This window comes from Microtus oregoni, unplaced genomic scaffold, assembly GCF_018167655.1.
Source record: "Microtus oregoni isolate MIOR12 unplaced genomic scaffold, Mior012 000002F_ref0000024, whole genome shotgun sequence".
NCBI lineage: Eukaryota > Metazoa > Chordata > Mammalia > Rodentia > Cricetidae > Microtus > Microtus oregoni.
The window spans coordinates 8,759,310-8,773,180 of NW_024543061.1; the positions used below are offsets into that span (position 1 = coordinate 8,759,310).

General features: G+C 36.7%; 1 gene segment (V, D, J or C); it reads left to right on the forward strand.

The window, feature by feature from the left end:
* The first annotated feature begins 2,058 nt into the window (after window positions 1-2,058).
* Window positions 2,059-2,866, forward strand: LOC121432855. The segment is given in 2 exon segments: window positions 2,059-2,114; window positions 2,487-2,866. Coding segments are annotated over 2 exon segments (429 nt in total).
* The last annotated feature ends 11,005 nt before the right edge of the window (window positions 2,867-13,871 follow it).

Here is a 13,871-nt window from a genome sequence, read left to right on the forward strand (position 1 = left end):
ATGTACTGGCTTTTTGGGAACCAGTATGTTAGGATCCTCACCTTCCTAGACTTGGATGGAGGGGGGAGGACATTGGACTTACCACAGGGTGGGGAACCCTGACTGCTCTGTGGAATGGAGAGGGAGAAGGAGGGGGGAGGGGAGGGAAATGAGAAGAAGTGAAAATTTGTAATAATAATAATGATAACAATAAATAAATAAATTGGTGGGACAGAAAGAAAGTGAGGTCATAGCCACAGGGAAATGGAAACCAAAAAACAAACAAAAAAATGAATGAACACCTGATAGCAATTACACAAAGCAGGCAAGAAGACTTAGAATACCAATATCATCACAGGATCATATGCAGTCTTTGAAATTTTCTTTTGCTCTTTGATTTGAGCATATAGTCTATTTAAATTTGTCATCAACACTCACAAAGTCTTTCATTTCCAATAACATATTTACATGATTATACTCAGAAAAAGTCCCTTGATGTCACCAAGTCCTAAATTAAAAGACTTGAGCAGACTTTAAACAAGTCTTGGCCAGCTTATTCAAATCTTAAGGTATCAAGCACTCTCTTTCAACTATCTTTTTTCAAAATTCCCACAATATGTGAAATTCTGGTAGGTGAGCTAGCTTGTTGAAATTCTCTAAATATCATGTAAGTAGTATGCTCACCTTCTGGATGTACCTCCCGCTCCAAAGAAAGTAGTAAAGAACTCTGGATTAAAAGGGTTAGAAATAGAGTGGGTCTATGAAGTGGAGATGGTATGTAAGCATCAAAAACCTTTCTTTTGAATTATACTAAACCCCCAGGCTAATACAGAAACACTAATTTGAAGAGATACAGAGGAATGGTAATCAAGGAAATATTCTTTTTCTGAATTATCAAACTGGAAAGGTGAGAAATGAGTGGCATCCTATAACTTAATTAATGTAAGGCTCATTTACAGCTTCTCCTTTTCCACAAAATTGTTCTGTGTATCCAGTGGTTGCTTCTTGCATCGATACAGCTGTAGTTGTTTGTCATACTGAACACTAACATGAAAGTTTACTAAAAGATCAGTACTTTATAAACACCATTTCCTTTTGCAAATGTGCTTGCAAAAAGCTATCACTACCTCCTGACATTCCTTTGTTCTCAGGGAGCCCTAAGAATGAAGCCAATAAGATGACTTTATGTATTTGTGAGATATCTTTATGGTATTGTGGGCCTATAGAGTATATTGCCAAGTAAATGTAAATAAAGTCCCTGCTAAGTTTCATTTTGTCCAAAGTTGTTAGCATCACAGAGAGTAAATAAATGAACCCTTTCTCACTTAATTGTATTGTCAATGTTCTCCAGGGAATCTTCCACTTTTGTCTTCATTTGGGTATCATGTGTGAGAGGTTGTCGAAGGTGCCTTTCAACATTAATGCCTGGAAAAGTGAAATCAGGAAAACAGGGACTCAAGTAATTCTAGTACAAGGCTGCAAATTATACAACAAGGATTAATTCCATTGTTACTGATTTAATAACAGAGTTAAGAGTTTACAGGTAAGGCAGAAAGCCTGCTAAAGAAGACAACATGTTCTGTCTTACATAAGAATGGTTTTGGTAATATTTAAATGTCATTCTTCATATTATCTTAGAAACTCTGAGTCAATTCACATATGGTTTTGACATGTATATTTCAGTGAATGAAGCTCTAACATGAGTGACACATTGAGGTTATTTATGAGATTATATAATGAGGCTGTAATGTGAGGATGTGATGAGCATATCATCTTTTATGAGGTGAATTTTGAGGACATTAATACATGTTGACAATTGATTTGAATTACATTATCAGTTTTTCAGCATCCCCCTTCTTCACCACATTTTGTTTTATTAATTATACTCCCATCATAGAACAAAATTTGTTTGAGTCATTTTTCAAATTTAAGAAGCCCATATAACTGTCTTCTCTATGAATACTGTTATGTAGTCTATGGTATTTGCATATTGCTCCCCAGGGAGGTCCCTGCCATGTTGGATTAAATAAAAGCTCAACTATGCTCTTTTCTTCACTGATAACTCTACATAATTTATCTTCTCAAAATGATGTGTCCTGTCCAGTTCTTGTTTCTGCAAATTTTCTGCATTCTGGGTAAGGATAAAGAAAGACATAAGTGGGAAAGGGGATAGAGGAATACCTCTGGTTGACTCTGAATGCTTGCACATGTAATGAAGCAGGTACTGTTGTCCAGAATGGGCTTTTGAGGTTTATTTATGTGATAATGAGAAATTAAAGAGGCATAATGTGTGCTGATATGGAGATTCTGGTTTGCATGGAAAGGTATGGTACCGACTACGAGCTCTAGACACTTCAACTAACTTTTTTCATGAAAAAAACATTTGATTTACTTTTTAAAGAAACACAACAGATAGCAGAAAGATTCTTGCCATGAATAACATAAGGGGATTCACAAAGGTTGAATAAGTTTACACATAACTTTGAACTTTTCTATTATAATTTTAGGAACCACTGGTGATGTTGTGATGACCCAGAATCCACTCTCTTTGTCAGTTACCATTGGACAATCAGCCTCCATCTCTTGCCGGTCAAGTCAGAATCTCTTACATAGCAATGGAAATACCTATTTGAGTTGGCTCTTACAGAGACCAGGACAGTATCCACAGAGCCTAATCTATTTGGTGTCCAAACGTAACTCTGGAGTCCCTGACAGGTTCAGTGGCAGTGGATCAGGGACAGATTTCACTTTCAAAATAAGCAGAGTAGAGGCTGAGGATTTCGGAGTTTATTACTGCTTCCAAGATACACATGCTCCTCCCACATTGATACAGACCCTAACAAAAACCTCCTTGCTTAGAGAGGCCCAGCTGCAATGTGCTGCTTGACTGGAGAAGAACAGTTCACTCTGCATCACTGTGAGGTGCACTTGCAAGGGAACTAGGAAAATTGTTTGCACATGAGAGCTCTACCTAGTCTCATTTGGCTAAATGATTGGTTTAGCTAGTCCACATGTGACACCAATTTCTGGTCATACATTCTGTAACAGTCACTGTTCTGTACAAGAATAATTCCATATCATCATTTCAGTTTGTAGTGGACAATTTTAGCACTAACAATTTTTCATTAATTTCTTGAGCTTCATGTTTAATGCTTACTTTTAAAGATGTATGCATGTTTGTTAAATTTTCTTTCAGTTTTTAAAATGCTGAGATGGCGGGAGCATAGACACATGGAGGCTGGGCTCAGAGGAGGCAGATGCAGGATAGTCCAAGCATGAAACAGTGAAGTCCACATTGAGAGCAGATCGCCCCACTACAATTAAATCAAACAGGTTTTTTGGGCAGAGTGGTAGGCCTTTTATTGGCGAGGTCCACTGGTGAACGGAGATCCTGGTCCTGTCCCTGAAGACCCTCCTGAGAGGGGAGAGTGTTCTTGGCCTGCGGCAGGACACAGGAAATGGAGCTAGGGCATTCCCTGAACCCTTTGACCCCCCCCCCCTAGTCTGCGAGGGCTGGTCCCCTCTGCTGGGGCTGCTCTTCCTCTGCTGCAACCTCGTCTCCCTGGTCCATCCCAGCTTGTGCCCAGGGGCCTCTTTCACTCTCCCTCCCTTCTGCAGGGCTTCGGGGTCACCCAGTTTAGCCTGTTTGGGCAATGGGTCGGGAGCTCGGGGCAGAGGGTAGCTGGAGTTTCTCTGTTTTGGTGGCTGGCCTGCAGAGTGGTACGCTTTTGTTGGCCAGGTCCCTGGTGAATGGGGAGCCTGGGCCTGTTCCTGAAGACCCTTCTGAGTGGTGAGAGGGATCTTGGCCCACAGTGGGAGCCAGGAAACGGAGTGAGGGCATTTTGTAAGCAGAGCCCCTGGCCAGCAGGGAAACCTGATCCTGTTTTAAAAGACCCATTAGATAGCATTGATAGGAGGAGATGGGCAGGCATCAAGGCAAGAATTCACCCAACAATTTGAAAAATGATATGAAAACATTAGAACCCAATGATCTTACAACAGAAGGATTTGAACGACCTAACACAGAAGAAGTGGAAAAAATTGACTTTATGAAAGCAATAGAGTCCCTTAAACAACATGAAAAAAACGCCCTTATAGAAATGGATGAGAAGTATAACAAAAAGTTTGAAGAAATGAGTAAATACATAAATGATACCCTGGGAAACCAAAAAAAAAAAAAAAAAAAAAAAAGAAAAGAAAAAGAAAAAAATCGATCAAATGGGTAATGGAAACAGTTCAAGAATTGAAAACTGAAATGGAAGCAAGGAAGAAAACACAAACTGAGGACCAGCTGGATATAGAAAATCTAGGTGAAAGAGCAGAGACTACAGAAACAAGTATAATCAATAGAATACAAAAGATAGAAGAAAGAAGCTCAGATTCTGAGGACACCATAGAGAAAATAAACACACTGCTCAAAGAAAATAGCAAAGCCAACAAATTCTCATCACAAAACATTGAGAAAATATGGGACACAATAAAAAGACCATCCTAAGAATAATAGGGATGGAAGAAGGAGAAGAGTCACAGCTCAAATGCCCAGGAAATATTTTTAACAAAATTATGGACGAAAACTTTCCCAACATAAAGAAAGATATTCCTTTGAATATTCAAGAAGCATACAGAACTACAAACAGACTGGTTAAAAAAATTGCCTTGCCATATAATAATCAAAACATAAAATATACAGATTAAAGAAAGAATATTAACAGCTGCAAAGGAAAAAAGGGCAAGTAACTTATAAAGGTAAACCGATCGACTTACACCTGACTTCTCTATAGAAACCATGAAAGCCAGAAGGTCCTGGATAGAGGTACTGCAGAACTAAGAAACCATGGATGCAAACCCAAACTACCATACCCAGCCAAGCTATCATTCACTATCAATGGAGAAAAAAAGACATTCCAGGACAAAAAAAAATTAAACAATACATAGCCATAAAACCAGCCCTACAGAAAGTAATAGAAGGAAAATCACAAACGAAGGAATCCAACATTGCCAACACTGCCTACAATATCTCAGGCATCTAGCGACCCTTCACCAGCACAACTCAAAGAAGGGAGACACACAAACTCTACTACCAAAAACAATAAGAATAACCGGAGTAAACAACCACTGGTCATTAATATCACTTAATATTAATGGGCTCAATTCACCTATGAAAATGCACAGACTAAGAGATTGGATACAAAAACAGGATCCAACATTCTGCTGTTTACAAGAAACACATCTCAACCACAAAGACAGGCATGTACTCAGAGAAAAGGGTTGAGAAAAGGTTTTTCAAGCAAATGGTCCTAAGAAACAAGCAGGTGTGGCCATACTAATTTCTAACAAAACTGACTTCAAACTAAAATCAATCAGAAGAGATCGATATGGACACTTTATACTCAAAACAGGAACAATTCATCAGGATGAAGTCTCAACCCTGAGTATCTATGCCCCCAATATAAAAGAACCCACTGATGTAAAAGAAATATTACTAGATCTCAAGGCAGACATCAAACCACACACACACTAGTAGTAGGAGACTTCAACACACCTCTCTCACCAATGGACAGGTCAATCAGACAGAAACCTAATAAAGAATTAAAGAATTGTTGGAGGTAATGAGGCAAATGGACTTAACAGACATCTATAGAACACTCCGCCCAAATAGGAAAGAATATACCCTCTTCTCTGCAGCTCATGGAACCTTCTCAAAAATTGACCACATACTCAGTAACAAAGGAAACCTCCACAGATACAAAAAAAAAATCAGTGTCCACCTGTGTCTTATCAGATCACTATGGATTAAAGTTAGAAGGCAACAACAACGCTACCCCCAGAAAGCCGACAAACTCATGGAAACTGAACAGTGAACTACTGAACAACACCTGGGTCAAGGAAGAAATTAAGAAAGAAATTAAAGTCTTCCTTGAATTTAATAAAAATAAAGAAACAACATACTCAAACCTATGGGACACAAAGAAAGCAGTGCTAAGAGTAAAGTTCATAGAAGTGCGCACTTAAAGAAAACAGAGAAAACATACATTGGGGACTTAACAGCACACCTGAAAGCTCTTGACAAAAAAACATATGTGCCCAGGAGGAGTAGAAGACTGGAAATAATCAAACTGAGGGCAAAAGTCAACAAAATAGAAACACAGAAAACAGTCCAAAGAATCAATGAAACTAAAAGTTGGTTCTTGGAGAAAATCAACAAGATCAACAAACCCCTATCCAAACTAATTAAATGACAGGGAGAGAACATGCAAATAAATAAGATCAGAAATGAAAAGGGGACATAACCACAGACACAGAGTAAAATCAGAGAATCATAGATCTTACTACAAAAGCCTGTATGGCACAAAACTGGAAAATGTAAAAGAAATGGACATTTTTTAGATAAGTACCGTATACCAAAGTTAAACCAAGACCAGGTGAACAATCTAAATAGACCTGTTAGTCACGAAGAATTGGAAACTGTTATTAAAAATTTCCCTTCCAAAAACATCCCAGGACAAGATGGTTTCAATGCAGAATTCTACCAGAACTTCCAAGAAGACCTAATACCTATACTCCTTAATGTATTTCACAATATAGAAACAGAGGAGTCATTGCCAAATTCCTTTTATGAAGCTACAGTTACTCTGATACCAAATCCACACAAAGACTCAACCAAGAAAGAGAATTACAGACCAATCTCGCTCATGAACATCGACTCAAAAATCCTCAACAAAATACTGGCAAACCGAATCCAAGAACACATTAGAAAAATTATCCATTATGATCAAGTAGGCTTCATCCCAGAGATGCAGGGCTGGTTCAACATAGGAAATCTATCAATGTAATCCATCATTTAAATAAACTGAAAGAAAAAAATATGATCGTTTCATTAGATGCTGAAAAAACATTTGACAAAATTCAACATCCATTTATGATAAAAGTCTTGGAGAGATTAGGGATACAAGGGTCATACCTAAATACAATAAAAGCTATTTACAACAAGCTGACAACTAACATTAAATTAAACGGAGTAAAACTCAAAGAAATCCACTAAAATCAGGAACACCACAAGGCTGTCCACTCTCTCCATACCTCTTCAATATAGTGCTTGAAGTTCTAGCAATAGCAATAAGACAACATAAGGGGATCAAGGTGATTCGTATTGGAAAGAAAGAGACCCACATTGTAGCACCGGACTGAAATCTCAAGGTCCAAATCAGGAGCAGAAGGAGAGAGAGCATGAGCAAGGAACTCAGGACCAAGAGGGGTGCACCCACACACTGAGACAATAGGGATGTTCTTTCGGGAACTCATCAGGGCCAGCTGACCTGGGTCTGAAAAAGCGTGGGATAAAACTGGACTCGCTGAACGTAGCAGACAATGAGGACTAATTAGAACTGAAGAACAATGGCAATGGGTTTTTGATCTTACTGCATATACTGGCTTTGTGGGAGCCTAGGCAGTTTGGATGCTCACCTTACTAGACCTGGATGGAGGTGTGTGGTCCTTGGACTTCCCACAGGGCAGGGAACCCTGATTGCTCATCGGGCTGATGAGGGAGGGGGACTTGATTGGGAGAGGGGGGGGGGAAATGGGAGGCAGTGGTGGGGAGGAGGCAGAAATCTTTAATAAATAAATAATTAAATGAATGAATGAATGAATTAAAAAAATAAAATGCTGAGATGTCTATTTGTACTCTCTTTTATCTTTCTAAGTAGACTAGAGAGGATTATTTTGAATATCTTTAAGAAATTTCTTTATGTTTTCTAAGGGTCACACATCCAAACAGTTGATATACTTATTTGGGGATTTAATTTACTGCCTATCATATGCTTTTTAAGTATGTATATTGTTATTTGTCAATATAGCAAAAATATTTGCTGTGGAAATTTTATTTGTGGTTTCTTAACTAAGTTTCTCATGGAATTATGCCTATGAAATAACCTTACTACTGTACCCTGTACTTAGTTCATAGTAATATTGTTGCAATATGTATAATTCATTAATTGGGTTCAATATCATCAAAGGCTGAAAACCTTCCAGTGGTGTAAGCTAAATTACTGAGGTCTTGTCTACATACTGGGATGTGGGTCTTCTTATTCTGCTGTGTTAACTGTTTTCCTATAAAAAGCAGGTTTGGGACAGGAAATCAGAGTTTCCACTGTTTTATCTGGTTTCTTTGATGTTGTTCAATCTGTGGTGGATCCATATTCCTGTGTGGTCTCAGGGTGGGCATGATATTATTACACATGGAAATAACTCTTTGAAAAACAAGAGCATAATACTGATTCTATGTCTTCTGTGAAGAAGTAAAGAGTGAAAACTTTACTGAAGCTCTCTGCATTGCCTAAGAGGAAAGGTTTGCCAGCAGCAAAGAATTTTCTGGAAGATGAAGCGACTGACATAGGCCACACTCACACCCTCTTATACTTACATAAGACACATTTTCTTTCATGTTAATTTCATATAGCAGTAGTTTATTAAACACAAGGTACTTCATAACCTTACAAGGCCTTTGATTTGTTCAAGTATCTTTATTCATGAGTTCAAATTTACTTTAGTGTTTCTCTCATTCAACTTAGTTGAATAATATTTATTTTTAGTCCTGGTTATTGTAGAGTAAACCAAATTAGAGAAGGCATCAACCATTGTCCTACAGGACTCCTGGAAAATTTGTAGATAGTCTCTTTGCTAACTTCAACCAATAGTGATGTATCTATCTATCTATCTATCTATCTATCTATCTATCTATCATCTATTTATGTATCTATCATCTATCATGACTGTTTCTAAGTCTCTGTTTTCTCCAAACAGTTACACATATGTATATCAGTTTATCATTTCCATCTTTTATCTTCCCCAAAAAGCTGACTGCCATCTTCTTCTCAACTTGTCTCACTCCCACTTTGATGTCTCCTTTTTATTAATGCAGTTATTTTTTAGAGAGCCACAAAAATTTAGATCACAACCTCAAGGCAAAGTTGTCACTTTCCTTCAGGAAGCCATTTCTATATAAAAGCTGACCCTATCATTTATTTAAAAGAAATCAACTCTCTCTCTCCCTCATATTTATTCACCCTTCCTTCTATCATCCATTTTAAATAGTAGTTTCATTCTGCCCTAAATATTTCTGTTAATTGGTACCAAACTGTGGGTTTCTGTTCAGTAATGGTACAAGTCAGTTAGGCAAGTTTTCCACTAATGCTTTCTTGAACAAGTGATTCAAATATGTTGAACATAGGAGAAAATCACTGAAAAAGACTGAAATATAAGTCATGAATTTTATGAATATTTATAATTATAACCAAAAGCAGGTCATATGAATTATATAATGAAGCATAATTAACAAAATACCAGATTTAGATATTTGGGTTCAACCTGAAGACCAAAAAATCAAAGCAACCTGTGACTGACTCTTACCTCAAACTGTGTCAGAAAATGGTGAACCTCCCTCCATTAAATCTCGGAATGATACTGAGGCTGAGAGCTGTCTCCTCCCATCTTATAATCCTCTATACTTCCAGGATTAAGTGTGTGTATCACTACTGTCTGGTTTCTATGGCAACCTAGCATGGCTACTGGGACTAAAGGCTTGTGTCACCGCTGCCTATTCTGTAAGTCTGGCCAATCTTCAGGCAAACTTTATTTATTAAAAAATGAAGCACCACTATAACATAAAGTTCACTGATGCTATATGGACATTTGGCTTAAAAGGAAGCACTTGGATTATTCTGTAGGGTATTGGGAAAAGAGAATTATTATGCTGTGTTTAGCATGGTACAGCTAAGCAGTCAATATAAAAAGTTTATAGGGCACTCCTAAATAATTTAGTTGCAAATACACAATTTTACCAACATTAAAATTGACAATTAAGAAAATATTTCATGATCTATACTGAGACATGTTTTCTCATACAATAAAAAGGGATCTATAATACTTTACTTTAATCAACTTATCACAAAGAACCAAAGTCAGAATAAGTGAACATTACTGACAAATATTTCCTAAAAAAATATTTGTGCAGTGTTTTCACATGTTAGTTTCAGAGAATGACTTATTCTTTATAGTAAAGGGAACATGGTTCAAAATAAAAAAAATGATGCACCATAAAATAAATATTAAAAACTAAAAATACAATTATATTTTGAATCTTCTGTAATAAGAAAACAATAAAATAAAACATTAATGTAATGCATGGATTGATCATATATGGAAACAATAAACCTGCTTATTCTAGAATAAAGGGTAGAATAAGAGATAACTTTAAAAGTAGATTAAAATTTTTTAAGTATATTTAAATAAAACTAAAATAAAGAAACACAATTCTCACATATCTCTTTCTCAGGAATGAATGGAGTCCTTGTTAACTTACAGATTCCCTGAGAAACTGTCCATGAATGCAGTAGGTGTGAAAGATTAGATTAATGTTTAAAAACTTTTGTGAACAGTGTCATAGGCTTCATGTGTGAAGATAAGTGTCAATTGTGTGGGTTTGGTTTTATTTATTGTTTGTTTGTTTTTTTGCCAAACTCACTTTAAATTCTTAAAGTATCCACAAATTATTAGGCACTTTGTTACGGTATGTGTCAGGAATAGACTACATGTACTCAATATAAAAACTTGATGAACCTGACACCATCACTAGAATAATTGCTTAGAATTCACTCCTTTATTTTAATGGTTTAATTTAATTCTATCAACTGATTGATTCTGCTGCTCTTTCAACATTTATGTTTCAAAGTCAGACAAAATCTCATTTCTTTATTTATAAATATCATTTATTTCAGATGTGAAGATGAATTTGGATGTTTATTCTATACTGAATGCAGTGGTGTTAGACAGGTGGGGTGAAAAAATTCTACAAAATATTATTACAAAATGAGAAAACATTTTACCTCAAATGACATGGGCTGGACATACCGTTTAGTGATTAAGTGGATTACTTTTAATTGACAGGGAACTTGAGTTAGGATCTCAGTACCTACATGGCAGCTCAAAACCTTATATGACTCAAATTCCAGGGAATGTAATGCCATGTTCTGAGCTCCAAGGACACCATTGCACAGCTATATGCAAGCAAAGAAAATATTCAGACACATAACATTTTAAAAAGGGAAATTTTAGAAATGTGTCAATGTGAATAACTCTTGTTGTGGCTCATGTTTAAGCTATCACGATAAACTTCAGATAGACAGTGCTGTTTGTGTTTGAAAATGACTCTAATGTTGTCTTTTTATTATTACACAGTTGCCTTGCTAAGTAAGGAAAATTTATTTATGTATATAATCAACAAAAATGTCTCAGGAGATAAAATCCATGATTATTCTTTGTTCTCTGTGATGCAGTTTGTCATCACCAACACACACCAAACACTCTTCTTCAGCACCTCTCCTTTTCCATGTCCAGGTACTCACAAATCAGTCTGTGAATAGACCTTTTAAATGAGGAGTTACCACAAAAGCAGATCTAAGTTAATCCTAAATTACTGTGGACTTCAGCTACACAGTGGTTGCATAATTTTGTTTGATACAGTCTAAATACCTGAAATCTGTAACTCACCTGATAAAAGCTTAGTTCAACAGAGAAGGCCCAAAGAAGTTTACTTCTACTTAATCTTTTCCTGAAATTGATGATTATTGTCCATTTCAAATATATACTAACTTTTTTTTTTTTTGGTTTTTCGAGACAGGGTTTCTCTGTGGCTTTGGAGCCTGTCCTGGAACTAGCTCTGTAGACCAGGCTGGTCTCGAACTCACAGAGATCCGCCTGCCTCTGCCTCCCGAGTGCTGGGATTAAAGGCGTGCGCCACCATCGCCCGGCTAACTTATTTTTTTTATTGACTCCCATGAGGGTAGTTGTGGTATAAAATATTCAGCATTTGCTAATGCCAAAACATGACCTATATCTAGATGGCATCTACAACTCCTCAGAACATGACTTTTCTGAATAACTCCATTTCCTTCCTACTCTGAATCTGTATTTGTTATTTATTATTTGGCATGAGGATGTTTAAAAGATTACTCACTTTGTTTTCATACTCAGGTATACTTTATTACATACCTGTCCATAAAAATTGATGCAAATTGCATCTGTTAAGGTCCAATACTAAAACTAGCATATTCATCTTGAAAATGAAAATGACCACTATAGGTCCAAAATATGAATTTTGTCAAATTTAGCAACCCTAGTTTTAGCATCAATAGTAGGTCAATCATCAGTCCATCTACTTAAGTAAGTTTCTACATGTCTAGCAGGAACACTTGTCCTGAGAGCAAGTGTGTGTTTTTATTTTCTGTAGAATACATAGTGTTAGATTCAAGACATAATGTTTGATATTGTAAGTCTCTAATAAGGAATTTCAGAAAGCCAGATATTTTCAGTTTAGTCTCAAGGACTGACATTGAGATGATCCCATCTCCAAGACTCCAGCTCAGACTCCAGGGTAAAGACTGACCATCAAGTACAGAGCTTGACAGAAGGTCATAGTGCTACAAGAAATAAAAAATAAATAAACAAAAATAAACCAGTCACTAACACAACACATCAAAAATGTGGCCGCAATCACTACAGATCATCTCTAGATCCCCTCTAGGTTCATTGGCAGTGGATAAGGGACAGACAGATTTTACCTGTACCATCAGCAACATGCAGTCTGAAGATGCTGCTACTTATCACTTTCAAATGAACTGATATCACAGAACCTGTAAAGGACCAAACTACACCCATTGATTGTAGGTGACAGTTGTGTAGCTTGGGGCAGTTTGTAGGGCTACTAAGAGTAGGACCAGTATTTATCACAAGTGCTTGAACTATCATTTTGTAACCCATCCTTTCTGAAGGGATACCTACCTCAGCCTAGATATGGGGGTTAGGGCCTTGGTCCTTTGATGTGGGATGACCTTCTGTATATGTATTGTTCTTAATCGTAAATGAATAGAGCTGCTTTGGCCAATAACAGAGAAGAATATAGCCAGGCTAGAAGAGATATAAAGAGAGATTTGGCAGAGTCAGAGGTACACTATGCTGCTGTCAAAAGAAGACAGATGACTGAATTTTGCCTGTTAGGCCACAAAATTTTGCCAATGTACTAAATAATAAAAATGGGTTATTTTAAGATATAATAGCTAGTCAATAAGAAACCTGGGCTAGTAGGCTGAACAATATGGTAACTAATATAGTTTCTGTGAGAATCTTCAGGTATGGGAGGTCAAGAAATGAATGAACGGTTTCCAATTACAGTTCTGCTTTGAAGCAATGTGCTAGAGTAGGGTGACTTCCCATGGGAATACTTACCCTCTCTGAGGTGTTAGTGTTGGTTCTAGGATGGACAAAAAGAAGGGGAGCAGGGGGTTTGGAGGGCATGGGAATTGGGATAGTATGTAAAATGAGAAATGATTATTTTAATAACTATATACAAAACATTTACCAAAAATGAAATAAATAGAAGCAAGCATCAGTATTCTTCCAGAGAAACAGACAAAAAAGTACTGGAAGAAGGGACAGTTGTCTTAAGTGTCGAATTCTATGAGATATCTCAAAAAGTTTTAATAGTCTAGTTTGCTTCCCAAATAAGAAAATATATACGAAATTAATTAGTTAAACTTTCCTTGATGCTCAGATGCTGTAAAAGAAGATTCTATGATATTATAAACAAATATTATACAAAAAAGTACTCAAAGCATTCTATCAAGAGAATTTTAATCAAAGTAAAACTCAAGCACTAGATTTCCCAATACTAAAATATTCCACATTAAAACACACAGTAGTAATAATGTGGAATGCTCTGGGGGAACAGAAGTTACCCAGGTTCTGCCTTTGTATCAGCTCTCTACTATTGTTCTAAATTATTTTTAAAATACTTTCAAGGACCATAACAGGATCATCTCAGTGTTCTGCCAAACTGA